Genomic DNA, 17,297 nt, shown 5'->3' with positions numbered 1-17,297 from the left:
ATCATTTTCAATATATCAGTTGTTTATAAATTTTTCTCATAAGTAGTGAGGCAGTAAACATTCTTCTATATGCCTCTTTTAATATTTATGCTAGTTAATGTAGCTATATGAAAAGATGTGGCTTTTCAAGATACTTAAAGATGCTGCCAAATTTCCTTCCATAAAGTCTGTTCCCATTTGCATTCTTTTTGCTGGTATTGAGGAATTCCACCGCCTCACTTGGCACTTGGACAAGCATTTAACATAATTGGTCATTTAAATTTTGTCCAACTGGAGAAGATGTCTTATTAAATGTGCTTTTCTTTTATAACTAGTGAAATCGAGTATCTTTTCAAGTGTTTATTTTCAATGCATGTGTGTGAATTACCTGTTCATAATTGTCCTTTTGGGATTTTAAATTATTTTGTATAAATTTTTAAGCATGCTTAATGTATTCTGATGATGCTCATTTTTAAATAGGTTGCACATGTATTTTCTCATATTTGAGTTTGTTGTTTAGGTATTTTGTATTAAATACATTAAAACATTTATAAGTTAAAATTTTTAAAAAATTTTTTTGGTCTTAGGAAGGTTTTTACTATCATAATATTATTAAAGAATTTTGACTTCTAACATATTTACAAGTTAGTTAATTTTTAGAAATTTGTTTTTAATTTTCTAAGATTTTTTAGTGTATAGTGATAAGTGAAAAATCTTTTGTTTACTCAAAATGTAATAATCGGACCCTTTCAATGTTTTATCCTTTCTCTATTAATTTTCAGTACCAATCGTATACATACACACACACAAACACACACACATGCTCCCCCCATCTCCCAGGTCTACCACAGCCTTCTGTACTACGTGTACCAGGTGTGAAAGACACTCATGATCTTGCTCCTCTAACTTTCTTGGCTGTGCCTGACTTCCAAATGCAAAGCCCTGAGTTCAAACCCAGTATTGCCCCCCCCCAAAAAAAAAGAAAGAAAAAAAAATCCCCAGGAAACAAAAACTAATGTTTTGGCTGTACTTTAAATTTACTTTATAGTAATTTGATGGCATTGGAATGATCTACTCATTATAGGTGATATAAAATTTCTTTGTTACTGAGGAGTCTGTCTTTGACAGTTTTCTATTCTATGTTAAATTGTCTCTTTGAAATTTCTGTTTTCTGGAGTCAATCTGTCTTAGAGATTTATCCATTTCACCATGTTTAATTTGCATAAAATTGAGGAAGCTTCTTTCTATCTTTATTTTTCTCGTGTTTATTTTGCATATTAATATTTTCTCTCCTTTCTCCTGTAGATTTGTTTTGGTGTTTATTCTTTTTCCAAAGAAGAGATCTGAGACTTATTGGGTTTATCATTTTGTCTTTTTTTCAAGTTTTTTCCCTACTTTTATCTATTAGTTTCTTCGTCTATGTTTTCCTCAGCTTTATTTTAATGATATTCTGTTTTAGATGTTAATGAATTTATTTTCATATTTTATATGTGGTTTAATACTATGAATTATAGTCTAGGAACTGCTTTAGCAGTATAAGATATGAAACATAGTGTTTTGTTAAGCTTATTTTTACATAAATGTTTTACAGTGTTAGCTATCATTGTAGTCTATGTCAGAACAATAACAGAAGAGTGAAAAATTTCAGATAACAGGAGCTTCTTAACCTCAGGTTGTGTTAGTGAGTTTTCCTTTTATTGTATTGTGTTGAAAAACTGTTGCCTATACCCCTTGCATTAATATAATTTATTGGGTTTTTGTTTTTACCTCAAACAAACCAGTTTCTTAAACAGAAGGTATATTCTTTGATTTTACCTCACAGTTCAATGTATTGCAATTGAATCTATTTTATTACATTGTCCTATTTATGTTTCTTATATCTATTTTTTAATTCCTTTGTGATTTATCCTTTGTGTTACAATCTGACTCTCTTTACACCTACTATAGAGTTTGCTTTATAAGTGTGTATGAATATAATACCTTAATATTCATAGCCTTTCTATTTTTATAGTAAATTATAACACTCAGCATTATAATGTTTTCTTCTTTGCTTATTTAATGCTTTTTATCCCTCAAATTCACTATTGCTTGATATCTGCCTCTGTTTCCCTCTCTTCATCCCTCCCTCTCTTCTTCCTTTTCTTCTTTCCCTCTTTCCTTCTTTCTACATCTCACATGTCTTTGCCTATTCTTATGTTTTCAAACTTTGTTGATCCCTTAATTATAGATATTTCTCTTTTCCACAGAAGAAAATGAAATCTGCTTTATGACTCAACTGAAAGTTTGTTTTATTTAGAGGAGTTTAGCTCTATAACATTTCTGAGACAACACAAAAGTTTGATTTTAATATCATTATTATATGCTTTTACAAGTATAGATTTGAAAAAAATTCACAAGGTGTTCTGTTTTCTTAGCTTTGTTTCTACTTTGTCTCGATTAGAAAAGTTTATATTTCCATTATAAGTGTAAGAAAACTGTTACTCTCCTTATTTCTTTAAAAATTATTATTCTCCTCTGAAGAACAATAATAAAGCTAATATTTTACCTCTCCATTCTTTTCTACCAGTTGATTTTAGTATTATAAAATAAATTGTTTAACGTTCTCTGTGCTTACAGATTTAAATAAAATCTTTGATTTTAGTTACCATGGTAGTCAGTTTTTATGTTGTACACTGTATACTATATAGTATTCTTCCTTCAACTTTCATCTTTTGAAAGAAAATTTTGTCATTATCATACTGTTATAGATTATATTACTTACATTTTATTTTAGAAACATAATCACAAAGTTGATAGGAATTTAGTACCATAATTAGTTTCAGTGTTTATTCAAGTCCTGTTGCTCCTTTGCAGTGTTTATTCCAGCCATCTTTTGGATGGCTGCAGTTTATCTTACTGAGTAAATCCCTCAGTAAGATTCCATGAGAACAAGACTTTATATATTTCTAAAACTTTGAACATCGTGTGTTGCCTTTATAATTAGTGACTTTGTCTGTGTTTACAAGCCTTATTTATATTTTCTTTCTTAAGCTTTTCGTGAACATTATTCTATCCAGTTTAGAGAAGGCAGTGGATGTCACAGAAAGCAATGGATGTGGTTTCAGAGTGAGATGAAACAGATTTCCTCTCCTGCCCCCTGCCTTTTTTTCTTATTTTCCCCAGTAGTGGGATTGAATTTAGGGCCTCTCACTTGCTAGGCAAGAGCTCTGCCATGGGAGCCACTTCTCTCCCAGCCCTTTTGTTTTATTTTAATTTTTGTTTTTATGATAGATTTTCCATAACTGCTGGCCTGAGACTTGAGATCCTCCTACCTCCACCTCCTCAGTAGTGGGAATTACTGGTGTGAAGCACCATACATGGCTTCCCTTTCCTATTTATAAATGTCAAGAACTTTTTTGCCTTTCTGTATGAAGAGTTTCAATAACTGTGATATGAAGTGTCTGAGGGTTAAGTTTCTCTGGGGAAGTATATGAACTTTCAGTAAATCTTTATCACAAGAAGTTTTCTTGTGTTTTATACTTTATTTTTTTTTCTTTCCTATTGCTTTGGGTTTCTTCTGTCTGTGAGGATTGTAGTTACATTTCCAGATCTCCTTTACTTGCCTTTAGATCTCTCAGTTTCTATACAGAGTTTCTCATATTTAAAACAGTTTTTCAAACACAAACAAGCAAATGATTTTTCTTCACATTTTGGCTACTATTTATTTATTTTTGTGGTGCTGGGGATCAAACCCAGGCAGGAGCTCTTCCACTGACCTACATCCTTGGCTTCTCTGTGCTGTTTTTCTCCATTTCAATAGCATATATTAGTTATACAAATATACTCATATATGCATGCAGCATAAAATCCATCCTCCCTATCACCTCCCCCCTTCTTGGAACAAATTCAGCAGGTTTTTTTGTTCTATTTTCATACATGTGTTAGAACACTTCAACCATGTTTTCCCCACTGTAGCCTCCTTCACCCTACTTTCTGCTGCTGCTCAGACATAACCCATTTTTCAGTCCTGTCATCCATTTTTAAGGACTAGATTTCACATATGAGTTGGCTGCTTTTCTTATTTTTGTTACCTATTTATCCTAACTCTGATTTCCATGTAGAATTCAATAAATAACAGTGAGGTCTCTTGTGTTTTATTAGCTGATGTTTCATCTTCTTTTATTGTCAGTATTACTTTGCCAGTATGGGGCTACTTATTTAGGTCTTTTTGGGAGAGGTTCTTTTTCTAGGTTCTGGTTGCCTCCGCATCTGCATTCTTGTTTTCTTAGAATGTCTTTATATAAGATGCACTGTGATTATTTTTATAGAATGGGTCAAGAATTTTCATCCAGGGCTCGGGAGAGGTTGGGTGACTTACCATCTATACCTCTTTGTCCTCCTCTTTCTTGTGCAGCTCTCCCCCTACCCCATACAATTTCTCTGGATCTCTTCTTACCTTCATTCTCATATGTGCAAGTTCTGACTAGAATTTGATGTATTTTTGTCAATCTAATCCTAATGACTTATAGTTTCTAGAAAGTCTTTTAACTTATAGTCTATTCAAAGTATCTTTTTTGTTGTTTGTATTTTTGAGACAGGGTCTTACTATGTAGTCCAGGCTAACATTGATGGAGTGATCCTCCTGCCTCTATATCTCAGGGGCTAGGATTATATGGATGCACTACCATGCCCCACTTCAAAGTATTTTTTTTAATCCCAATCGAGAAGAAGATGAGATATTTTCTTTCTTAACAAGTAAAAAATTTCTTTTCCTTTTTATCATCTTCCTTCCTCTTTATTTCATGTCATTTTAAGTTTTGGTGCATTAAAAAAAGGCAGGTACTTGTTTTGTCTATTCTTTTGATTTAATCTCTCTAAAATTTCTGATTGTTTTTCTTAAGAAAACTTTAAAGTGAAATTTAAAGGTTGTGTAGAGAAGGTGTTTTTATTTTCCTGGCCTATATGTAAGTATAAGCTTTACTTATATCATAAGTTCACATACAGGAAAAAAATAGTTGGTTTCTTTTATATATACTTGACCCCTTGATCCTTTGTTTTTACCTCCCTAACTTTCTGAAAATTTTCCTTCTTCCTAGTCTGGTAATTTTCCATTTCTTTCTTATACTCTTCTTCATGTTCTTAATGGTTCTTCTTGCTTCTATTCAGCATTCCTAGAAAAAACATAATCTTCTACACTAAGACAAAATTAATGTCTTATCAAATATCTCTACCATCCAGGATGAGAGTCAAACTATTCAGCATGGTATAGAATGACCACCATTGTCATCTGGCTCCTCCTTCAGTATTTTCCAGAATGTTGCTTGTAAATCTGAATGTTTGTTTTTAACCTGGAATTACCTTCATTCCTGAATCCTTTCTTCATTTGAAGGACTTATTTGAGCTCTCATGGTGAAGTGAAGTTCTTTCTCTTTTAGGGTTCTCACACCTTATTCATAGTAAGTTTCAGCACTTAACACATTGTTGTATATTTTAATTGTCCATCTGCTTTCCCCTAGACTGTCATTCCTTGATACGTGGAAATACTGGTTCTAGAAAAAACTTCAGGTTTAGAACAGGTTGGCACATATTACAATACTTGAAATATGAACTGTATGATTATGGACCTGTATGACTAAGCCCCAGTGATGACAGGGACTTACAAGTCATTCAGTAATTTCTTGGAATGAAGGAATTTTCTATGGGAGTTCAAATTGGTGAAAAGATCTAGACATTCCTCATGAAAGGCAGTAAATGTTAAGAGTGAAGGGGGAAAACAAGATGGTTAAGATAAAGTTTATCAAATATGAACACTGACATGTCATATACTTGGGGAAGTAAGTGTCTTAGTAGAGTAATGTGAGCAGGTAGAACTAGAGATTCTGTGTTCACATCTAAAGATATAGACTATATATTAATTGCTATAATGATCTCCTTTAAGATTTTCTGAACCTGATGTTCTCAGGACAACACTTAGAAATAGCATTCACACCAGTGACCACTAAAAGAAGTATGTCAGATAGTGAAAGAATATCTAAATGTTCCCATAAAGAAGACTATGTACTTTTGTTCAGAATAAATCATAAGGCTAACAAGAGTTAAGATGAGAAAGGAGGCTTGTCCACTATGTAGCCAGCATGATCAGCATGATTAGTCTTTCCACATCAATTGTGTATGAACATAATACTGACTGTGTACAGAGAATGCTCTGCTAGGTATCCTGGGAGAAGCAGAGGAAATGAGAGCCTGGGTCTTACCCTTAAGGATTTTTATTTCTTTGGGCAGAAAAACTAGGGCCTGTGAAAGAATTTATAAGTTATGGGGGCAATGAGTTATTAAGCACAGGTTAAAACATGAGAAATGAACATTTAAGTCCTAAAAGAGTATAGACCAAGGGATAATAAATTTAAGTGGAAGGATAATTTCCTGGCAGAGTGAACTTTGATTTGAGTCTTTGAGTGCCATGATGAACCTGAACATGCAGTGAGCTGCCTCAAAGGGATAGCACAACGTATAGGAATGGATGAAAGGACATGGCAAAGTGAGTTTTGTGAAAGGTGAGAGATTAGATGGCTAGGATTTGGTAATTTTTCTAGCTTATAGCCTCCCCCAGCCCACTGTCTATATAGCCACTGAGCAGAAGTGTGATGGTCAGAAATTAGACATGCCCCTGCCCCCAAGTAATCATGTCTATTGTCTCTCCTTCTCTCTCTGCCTTTCAATTCTAAGATGAAAAGGAGAGATCCTTGAAGGATGCATGAAAACTGAAACTTTCAGAAGAGGTGTGACTTCACTTGGGTCATGAAAGATTTTGGAGGGTTCATGAACTAATGAATATTGTGAGCAGAGATGGGAATGCAGAACATGTTTTTGTGAGCTGCAGGAAACTTTTGTTGGAATTGAGTGGGTAAAAAGACTTAAAAGTTGGTCTTTACACTTAACACTGTCCTGTACCTAGGTATCACTCTCTTTTCAGTCTAGATCCCACATTGACCAATTGTTTACTTGTTGCCATGTGTCAGATCCTTTGGTAAAAAGGAATTAGGAGTTAACTTTGAATTTCCCACGGCAAGTAGCATGGTACTTTACACAAAGTAAAGACTCATATACATATTTGTTAAGTGTGTTAATAAAACAAATAAATGCATATGTGCATTAAAAACTTAGACGTTGAAGAGACATTTTATGCCAATTTTACCAAATTATGTACCATGATGTGAGAGTAAATATTGTAGAGTGAGAAATTGGGAGTGTCTTGGAGAGGTTCAGGTGAGTGTTTTGTCTTGGCTTATTGGTCTATGGTCTTCCTGAACTTAGGCAAGTTTTTTTTTTTTTTGACAATATGTGCTTATCTCTGATACCATTTCTTAGCTATTTGCTTTTTGAGACCTTCACTCTGTATCCATATCAGTTCTTAAATTCTGCACATTCTTTTTCCCTGATCACTTCTCGAAGCAAATGTAGTTTCTCTCTGCCTTGACCTCACCCCTGACACTTGGCATTTAATTATTATTAGTCTCAGGTCACACGGAGTGTGATGTTTTGATTTAAAAACAAACATTTCTATTTTGTTATTGAGATAGTGACATAACTTATTCAATAGTATATTCCTACTATCTAGTCTAGTATGTGGCATGCATATTGGGTTCTCAGTGTAATGATTTAGTGAAATGAATAGCTTTGATTATGGTGGAACCCAACAGCATTTTTGAGACCAGAGATCACACTTTCTAATGTACAAAGACAAAATTGAGAAGAGAAGACAGAAACAGTTAAACACTATGGACAATACTTTTAAAATTCTGTTTTTACTGTGGGCTCTAATATTATTGGCTCAAAAGTTAGACCAGAATCTTTTACTTCACAAATAGTAACCCTCATCCTGTATGAGGAGACTTTGTTGATAATTTTCTTTTAAAAGACCATGATAAACCTAACTGGATAAAGATAAAATTAATACTTACAGATTAGATCTGTCTGTGACTCTTTATGTTAAGCTTGCCCTACCCCCCAGCCACCATTCTGAGGGAGAACAGACTTTGAAATTCAAACTAGGGAACCCTGGAGTTTAGTGTCTCTTTTTCTTTTGAGGAGTATGAGCTCACCATGCACATAAAACACACTCAAGTGTAAAGCAGTGAGTGAACCCTGGGTGGCAGTCCTCTGGATAATGAAGTGGAAAGTTTGTATCTGGGCTGCAGAAGCTCTTCCATCTTGCCTTGTTGCCACAGGAATCACTTACTTATTTAGAAATTATGGGGAGGTCCTCTCCCGGCTAAAGGCTGTGTGTGTGTGTGTGTGAGATTTGGTCAGGAAGCACTTAGTAAGTCCAGCAAAAGGTGTCAGTCCAGAAGGACTTTATAATTGTAAAAACTCATATTACATTTAACCTGACAATGCTTTTGTCATTTTCCAGTGTTTCTTTCACTGTTTTAAAATTTAGACTTTTTAGAAATTTTTCTTGTTAATAATCAGTATTTTCACTTGTGAACTTCCTCTGAATCCAAAAATATTAGAATAGAAATTTTAGTTCGTTTAAGAAAAAATGCAAATGGTTATTAAAAGTATAAGATAGCTTTGAACAAGGGCTATTTTAAGTGCTTTTAATTGAATGTAATATGCTAAATTACACAAATCTGCTTTTTAAGAAGATATGTTTAAGATTCATATAGTGTGATTTAATGCCACTTTTATATTTAAAATTGTTATGTAGTTTGTTAGGATAATATTAAATAGGTAATATTTAACAGTGTGTTACATCAAGGATAGTTGGAAGGTCCACAATAATATAAAAATTTTAGCTGCTTAGAACATGAAATGTACCATTATATATTAAAATGACCTATTATAACATATAAATTAATATTTTACACCAATTCTAAATTCAGGGTTATTTTTTGTGATTCATACACTATGTTCTAATTGAGCCACTCATTAATTTTTTGAAGAGCATAAGTAAATTTAGTTCATTTACATATTTATATACTTTAAATAGATCAATGTAAACAGTTTCTTATCTGCCATATGTTGAAATGCCTTAGTGAAAACATAACTGCCTAGTCAACAAAGATGGCATTGAATGGCACTGTTTTGGAAAAAAAAATTAAGTGAACTAGATGCCTGTTAATCTTGTTCTTTAAATATCATAAACAAAAGTATCAGAATGTGTTTCCAAGGACAAAGGCAGTTTTCTGGGCTTTGATTGGTTGCTGCCCTGTCCTGTCCCGCAGCCATCCTTAATTGGCTTTGGGTAGATTGGAATCACATAAGCAGGGTGACATTTATTACTTCCCTAGTCGTTTCTTTGCACTGAGCCTTGAGATTCCCAAGGAGAAACCGTTAAAGATTTCTTTCATTTCGTCCATGCTCCGTGAGAGGAGATCATCCCAGCAGGAGCAGGCATGAGTTTGAGTGCAAGAAGAGTCACTCTGCCTGCAATAATGCCTATAGTTCTACAGAAAAGGGTATGTGGCTTCTTTTACATTTTTTTCTTTAGTTTCTCTTGCTGCTTTTGTTTCCTGTTATTGGACATTTGCTAATATATTTGAAGCTTACATATTTTTGAGAAAGACCAGAATTCATTAAGGCCATGTGTAATTAAAGGACATATTATTGGAATTGAACTGAGAAAAGAAATGCTGGACCAGGATATCGCTATGTTTAAAAAACAAAAATAAAAACAAAAAACTATGTAAAAGCAGTGTGGTCTCAGTTCTCAGTTTCAGGTCATTGTGATTTAGAGACTGTATTGATACTTTTCCTTTTTTTTTCTTCTTCTCTTACCTCAGGCCTCTTTGCCTTCACTTCATTAGGAAATCTGCTAGCTATTATGTCTTCTATTTGTTTATCAAGGAACAGTTTCTTTGTTTCTGTATAATTCATAACACACCCATGGCTTCCTTGTTGAAGGAACTATATAATTGTTTCACTATTAAAATATGTGGCACCAGTTTATTATCCTCAAGTTTTTACCTATTTCTGTTGAGCTTCTTTCTGTTTGCTCAAGGAAAACTTTCTTTTAAATTTTCTGTGAAAGGGCTCTCTATTAATTATTAGTGAAATCAATGACATGTATGAAAATATTTATTGGTTTTTTGCACAGATTACTGTCATGCCTTACTTGCAGCATTGCATTTTATAAGGCTGTCTGTACCCATGCAGTGTAGCCATATTAATTTTCTCTTGTAAATACACAAAGTAAAATACATTGCATGGAACTCCTTAAAGAACCAAAGTTGTTGCATAGAGATAGAAAGCACTAAAACATGTTTTTGGTAATGTGCTTTTGAACAGTTTTGGTGATACTAGGAGCTACAATGTTTATTTCTGTACTCAACTTTTAATAGTTAACTCTTAACTGTTAGTGCATTCCGTTAAGTCAAAGGTCATGTTTTAATTTACTTGAAACATGATAGATCCAATAATTAAGATGTTTTAATTTTTTTAAAAGTGTTTCTTTTTAAATTGCTTTTAATTGTTAGCTTTTCATTTATTCTCTCATCCAGTCAACTCTTTATTTATTAGGGACATTTTAGTTGCCACTGGGATAGATAGAAGGGAATATTTCCAACATGTGTTCTTTCTTGATACTTTCTCTCAACTTAAGTAAATTGAATTTAAAATATTTTGCCTTGAGTATGAATCTTTATTTTGAATTTGACTTAGCAGTGTATTAATAATGATAATATGGGCTTTCTGACTGATTGGGATGTGAAGGCTATGTCAACATATTTCAAATGTTCATTTTTATGTTTTAATTTTCTTTATCCAGTTAATGTTGCAAGCTAGATTGACCAAGAAACTTTCATTGTCATGTGGATTGTTTTGATGATATGTTGGTATGATGGGAAGTAAACCATCTGGACTCTTTCCATTAACTGGCTGTGTAATCTTGGGTAAATCACTTGAACTCTTGAGTCTTTACATCCTTACCTGTATGGGAATAGCTGGCAAGTTTTGAATAAATGATCTTGTCAGTTGTATTTGTATCTATAATTCTGTGAATCAAATAGTATATTTATGTTTTCATGGTTATTTAAAAATATTTAAATCATTTATTTTTTTAGACAGTATAAAATAATAGAAATGGGCACTATCATTTTCAAGATTTTGCGCAGTCAGTCTAGGGGAAATTCGTCTGATTAAAACTTTACTGGAAAACAGTTTCCAGCACTGACTTGTAAATAGAAAGACAACATGACTCTGGGAAGCTTGTGATTATCATTGATGATAGATCTGAGCTGCCAAATGGACACATCATCATGATTTCTCAGGTTTTCTCAATAATAAATTTCTTGTCTTGTAATTTTGTAAGTCACAATTCCCTAAGCCCGAGTCCATGATCTCCCTTTTCAGAGAGTGCACATATTAAATGCCGTACAATTCAGCACATTGTTATTTGCTGAACATACTGCTGTTGTTTCTTTCTCCTTGCATTTTAATCCCCCAGGATACCTGTATTCAATTGTTCTGAGATTCTTAATATCTTTTATTTTAGGAATTGGGTAGTTTTCTGAATAAAAATCATCCATCTGCTTTGGTTATACCACGACTAAGTTTTTTTTTTTTTTTCAAGACAGGAGATTCTTTCACACTGGTAATTAACTTGTCATTTTCTGTATGTTCTAGAATTTAAAATGATCTTACAAATAAATACAAGCACTTCAGGATATTTTGAGGGGGCAATTTCTCATCTTTCCAAGAAGGCAGTTGCTTTTCTCACAGATTTGGCATAATAAAACCAGCTCTTGCAAGAGAACTTACCAACTGGAATCCTAATCGTTTGAAAGGCCAAGAGCATTTCTGAAAGTGCTCAATAGTTCTGGGGAGTAATTTTCTTATCAGCCAGTATGTTTAATCGAAATGGCGAAAGATTCTTTTGAGAGTGTTTAGGACTTAAATTTTAAACATTGTCTTTAACAATAGCAGAGTACATTTGATCTTTGTGGAACAGAATATTTTGGTAGACTCTATCAGGTAGTTTGGAAATAGCTTTTTGACTTCCTCTAATTCTTTTAGGATTTGACTTCCTTAAGTTCAATGAATCAAACATTTAGTGAAGATACTTTCATCATATTCTTCACCAAACCCTCTGAATGATTTTTTTTTTTGACTTCACAACATTTTCTTCAAATAACTGCTAGGTTGTAGCTTTCTTTTTCTTTATTTTGTTTTTCCAAATGAAGAAGACTGAGTCTCTAGGGTGTCCAGTGGCTTATGCAAGGTCACCCAGAAGGTCACTGGCAAAGCTTGAAATAGAATCTGGGTCTTGTGACTTCCAGTGTATTTCTTCTAGATATGTGTTACCTCCTGAAATTAATATGTTAATGAAATTGTCTTATGGTGTGTATAGTTACCATTCCACTTCAAGTCTGGATTTAGCTTAGGCAATTCCTTTCATCTTCCTCTGCACCTCCACCAACTCACATATGTTGTAGTATAGAAAACATTTTACGTAGCAAGTAGTTGTAAGCTGAGTGTGTGTGTATGTATGTGTGTGTGTGTGTGTGTTTGTGGATGTGTGATGGGAAGACAATTTATACCAGGAACTCTACATTGACACATTATATCAAGAAAACATTTTAAGACCCCAGAATTAACAAGACTCAAAGATTGCAAAGTACAAAATAAATGCAAAACAAAATTTTTGTTCTTTTGTAAAAGCCTGCACGTTCAGAAGGCCAGATGTCCATATCTTTATTCTGTGGATAGACACATTTCATGCTTTTGTCCAATTGACATTGTTTTATAATTTATATTTGCAAGCATTTTTTCATTCTTTATCCAGACTACATTTATAAAAAATGTTAATAAGCATATGAGATCCTGAAGTTTATTCAGAAATTAAAGAGAAAAAGTGGTAACTTTTATAATATACATCTCCCTAAGATTCAAGTGCTTTTGGAAATTGTGTTATATGATAAATGTCATTTATGAGACTTAATATTCTCCATGCATATGAGATTAGGTTATGTTATAACCATTCTCTTGGTATAATCAAAGTCATTGCTGTGATTTTCTAAAATGATTTTTTAGAGCAAAGAATACAAATCCTCATATCACCATTTTCCCTAAATTCTTTTAAACTAGTACAAAATCAGTCCACACCTGTTTTAGCATGCACAGTGCTTCAGGGCCTGGATGCCCCTTGGTCTGCCTCCCTGTGTATGAAGACTCCAGTCCAGCACACTTGTACTTCAGATGGTACTAACATTTGTAGTCCCTCACTTTGACTCCCAGAATTGTGCTTTGTGGCCTATAGACATCTCCAGATTCCTGTTTTTCTTTTTCTCCCAAATGCTGTGGTCTCATCCTAAAGTCGTCTAAGAATCTTTCATGTTCCTCTTAATTTATAATCGAAGGATGCGTCTTTGTTATTCATTTGTTAATTCAGCAATACTGCCCTGTGACATCAATTTTATTCTCTTTGAACTCTTACTCAAATCTTATTAGCCATCACAGGTATGCATTTTATCCTCCATGGGTTCTCAAATTTGACTTTAGTCTTCTCTGTTTATCTTCTTTATTTTTGTATTTCTTACACTATTTGGTCTTCAGAATATTTTGTTTTGCAATTATATTTTAAGAAAATGGATCTTTAAACAAAGTACTTCACCAGTTATAGGCAGAATTTAATTTCATACAACCAGAAAAGTCAAAAGACAGTGATTAAGTAGGAGAGGAATTTATTTTTCTTTTACTTTGCAAGAAGGATTATTTGAAAGCTAATGTAGCAACATCACAATGTCATTGGGCAATCAAATTCCTCCTTGCTTTCTATTATATGTACCATAGTGTGGGCCCTCTTTCCTTTTACGGAGAGACAGATGCAAATCTTCCAGTCATCCTGTTCACACTCTTGGCACAGAGAATGGGAAGCACTACAGGCAGGCTGGTTAGTTTTATTCCATGTTAATATGACACTGTAGAATAACCACTGGCTTCTGCTTACATCTTACTGGCCAGAGTTGTGTCTTGTGGCCAACTCTGGATACAAGGGAAGATAGGAAATTCAGGCCTTGAGCTCCACACACTACTCTTCTCAATATCAAAATTCTTTAGGAAGGAAGAGGGCAAGGGTGACTCTTGTGGGCAACTCGCCATCTCCACCACACATGCCTCAGACATATTAGGCATTCAGTAAACATTTGTGTCTTGGATTTTATTACTGTAATGCCAGATATGAAATTTGGTGAAGCTTTTCGACAAATGTATTCTGTTACTTGCATGAATAAAGTAAGTAGGGTGAATGGGGAGACAGCAGATTTCCCAAGTAGAGGGGGGTAATGGAAGGCCACAGGTGGTGGCTTAAGTTTAAATGGTGGACTTGCTTACAAGGTAGTAGTGAAGTGATAGGGAGTTTGTTCCCACTTTTTATCCAGAGTTCTCATTCTTGCTAAACCTTGATTTTTCTTCTTCCTTTTTTATTTTTATCAGGGTATATTAGTTATGTATCAAAGAAGGTGTCACCAAAGGATAGTTTCTATATTTGCACAAAATGTTTCCTTTCCTAAGAAGTGAAAGTTTAGGAAGGGTGCCCTAGTAGAGGAGATTATGTGTTTTAGAGCTAAGGAGCCCTAAGTTTGAGCTTAGCTCTGGCTCTAACCCTTGACGCGATATTGTGTACACTCTTAAGCCTTTCAAATTTCAGTTTCTCTGCCTTCACAGCCTCACAGAGCAACTGTGAGCACTAAATGAGATAAATATTTAAAATATTTAACACACATTAGTAGCACAACAAATGTGATACCCCCCCCCCCACACACACATGCTACCTCTGCAATGGCTTGTCTTAGTTTCTGTTTGAGATGGGTTTTCACTTAGTAGCCTAGGCTGGTCTCAAACTCGTCATCCCTCCAGAGCCTCCTGAGTAGCTTGGATTACAGATATGCACCACTCTCTGTTCAGTTCTGAAATAGTGTGTTTTACTAGTTTCATAAGCAGTTTTAAATCTCCCTATTAACAAAACTTTAAATTTTCTGTGCTCTGTCCTGCTAAACTGGTTATCCAGAAATTTTCCTTGTAGTAAATGAATCCAGTGAAATTCAGCAGAAAATTGATTGTCTTTATTTAATGCCTTCAGGGGAAGAAGAATGATATACCTTTCTAATGCTTGTTCCCACTGCTTCCTTTCTGTTACTTTACTAGGACTCTAATTTGAATTGTAAAATATGAATCCAACTGTTATATGCTAATGAATTATATTTTACTTTAATCTGGGAACATAGGCTTAAATATAACAAGAGAGGGGTTAGATTATTTCTCCTTCCAGTAGTCTAGGGAGGAGTATTAGTCAGGAACTTCTGGGTTGTACATTTTGGAAGAGGTAAATCAGTAGACAAGATGACACTAGAGGGTTAGCTCGATGATAGAGGGGGCCATGCCACCTTTGATCATCACCGTACCCAAGTATCCACCACAAAGAAGGCACAGAGTTGGTGTACACAGATTGAGCATCTCTAATCTGGAAATACCAAATTCAAACTTCAAAATTTGAAACATTTTGAGAATCAACATGATACCACAAATAGAAATATCTACACTTGACCTTAGGTGACAGGTCAGAACTCTGTTGCACTAAAAATAATATATAAAATTACCTTCAGGCTAGGTGTATAAATATATATGAAACATGAATGAGTTTTGTGTTTAGGCTTGGGTCCCATCCCTCGGATAGTTCAATATGTATATGCAAATACTCCAAAATCTAAAAAAAAAAAAAAAAAGCAAAGGTCCAAAATAGAGGAACCACTTTGGGATATAAGAATTTGAGTTAAGGGATACCAATCTGCAATTAACCACTAGTTGTATAAGCACAATTTTTGTAAGACAAGATTGAGCTTTTTAGATGTTGACCTGCTTTTGGCATTTTCTTCTCAACGTTTGTCTCTCTGATGCTTTTACTTTGTTTTTTTTACCCAAGTTTTATCCCTCAGGGTGAAAAGTCATACATTCAAGTCTTTTCATTACCTTATCTAGCTCCAACATGCTGCTGTGGGCAATTTAGACTAGTCAGTGCCCTCCACACAGACCAATAAAAATAAAAAAGCTACAGTCTGTTCGTCAGTGATTACACATTTTCTTTAATACTCCTTAGAACCCTACAAGGTTGGTGGCCAAACATATTTTGGGTGAGGACCATTGGCTTGGATAAGTTAAGTGTCTTCCTCAAAGCTCCCACTAATAAATGACAGAGATGGGGCTGAGATCCAGGCGTCTGCCCTCCCAGCATGGGAAGCTGCCTCTCAGAGTTGCCTGGGCACACACCACATGGCCTGTGTCCACAGCATGGCTGCGATCCTTTCTCTTCTTACCTGTACTCTGCTCCTGGGACAATTCTCACCTCTTTTGCCAATCTGTCATTTGCTCTCCTACTTGTTTTTCCTTGCTGTGTACACAATCTTGCTTTACAGACTAGTGGGTAAACCAACGTGTCAGAGTATATTATAGTGTAACTGGATTGTAACAAAGTATTACTTTCAAAAATTTATAACAATAATAATTGATGACATCCAGTGCTTTCTTTTGCCAGTTTTATAGTCTGAGGAATCTGAGACTTGTAGTTGATGACCAGCTAGTGGTTACCAGTCTGATCTTAGAGCAGATTCCAGGGTTGCCCAGTGACTGCAGACGCCTGGATTAAGCATCCATGAGAACAGGTACTGACCCTCATGTTATTTTGTAAACTACAATGCATGGTCCATGCTTGGCAATGAACACAGATTAAAAATAGCTGGACTGATGAAGAGTCTCAGACTCTTGCTTGGGGCAGTCTGCAGGGCTGGCTGTCTTGGCTGTGCCCCAACCCTCTGAGCCAAATCTTAAAAATAATAATCTCTTTTTGGCAGAAGAAAGAAGCAAGACTTTTGGTAATTTCAGAAACTGAACCCTCAGAAAGGATAAAGATTTCCACCCTTGTAGGATATTAAAATGCTTGGTCTTAAGATAGTTCCAAAAGAAGAATTTAAAAAATTGTTTGGACAAAGCCAGAATTGTCAGTGAATACAGTCTCCTAATCAGACACATATATTTTCATATATACATTCAGCTGGATTTGGGAAAATATCAGAGATATTATTTTACAGTTTTTGAAGTCACGTTAGCTTTAGTAGTTAAATCAATATTTGAAGAGAAAATTTGATACCACCATTGTAAATCTCGGGGAGAACTTGGCCTTAGGAAAGATTCCTGGTGAGGTCATACATACACAGAGTGTATGTGTGTGTGTGAGAAAGAGAGAGGGGGAGAGAGATAAGAACTAAAATATATTTTATACTTTTTTATAAGCTTGTAATTCTACCAAGCAGTAACTTCATAGGGTTAATAATTTTATGGTTATAATT

General features: G+C 34.5%; 1 protein-coding gene across 2 annotated transcripts in view; it reads left to right on the top strand.

Moving 5' to 3' along the window:
- The window catches only part of Grb14 (growth factor receptor bound protein 14), a 107,577-nt gene that overhangs the window by 38,805 nt on the left and 51,475 nt on the right, over nucleotides 1-17,297 (top strand). Inside the window, exon 1 of one of the 2 annotated variants that reach the window (XM_074070976.1) lies at nucleotides 9,083-9,419. The exons of the other annotated variant lie outside the window; for it this stretch is intronic. Coding sequence (XP_073927077.1) covers nucleotides 9,357-9,419 — 63 coding nt within the window. The 5' untranslated portion in view covers nucleotides 9,083-9,356. Of the gene's footprint in view, nucleotides 1-9,082; nucleotides 9,420-17,297 lie in introns of those variants that run through there. 2 annotated transcript variants of the gene reach the window in all.

Source organism: Castor canadensis, chromosome 4 (assembly GCF_047511655.1).
Source record: "Castor canadensis chromosome 4, mCasCan1.hap1v2, whole genome shotgun sequence".
Lineage (NCBI taxonomy): Eukaryota > Metazoa > Chordata > Mammalia > Rodentia > Castoridae > Castor > Castor canadensis.
Note: the sequence above shows the minus strand (reverse complement) of the source record. Positions and strands in the feature narration are given on the sequence as shown.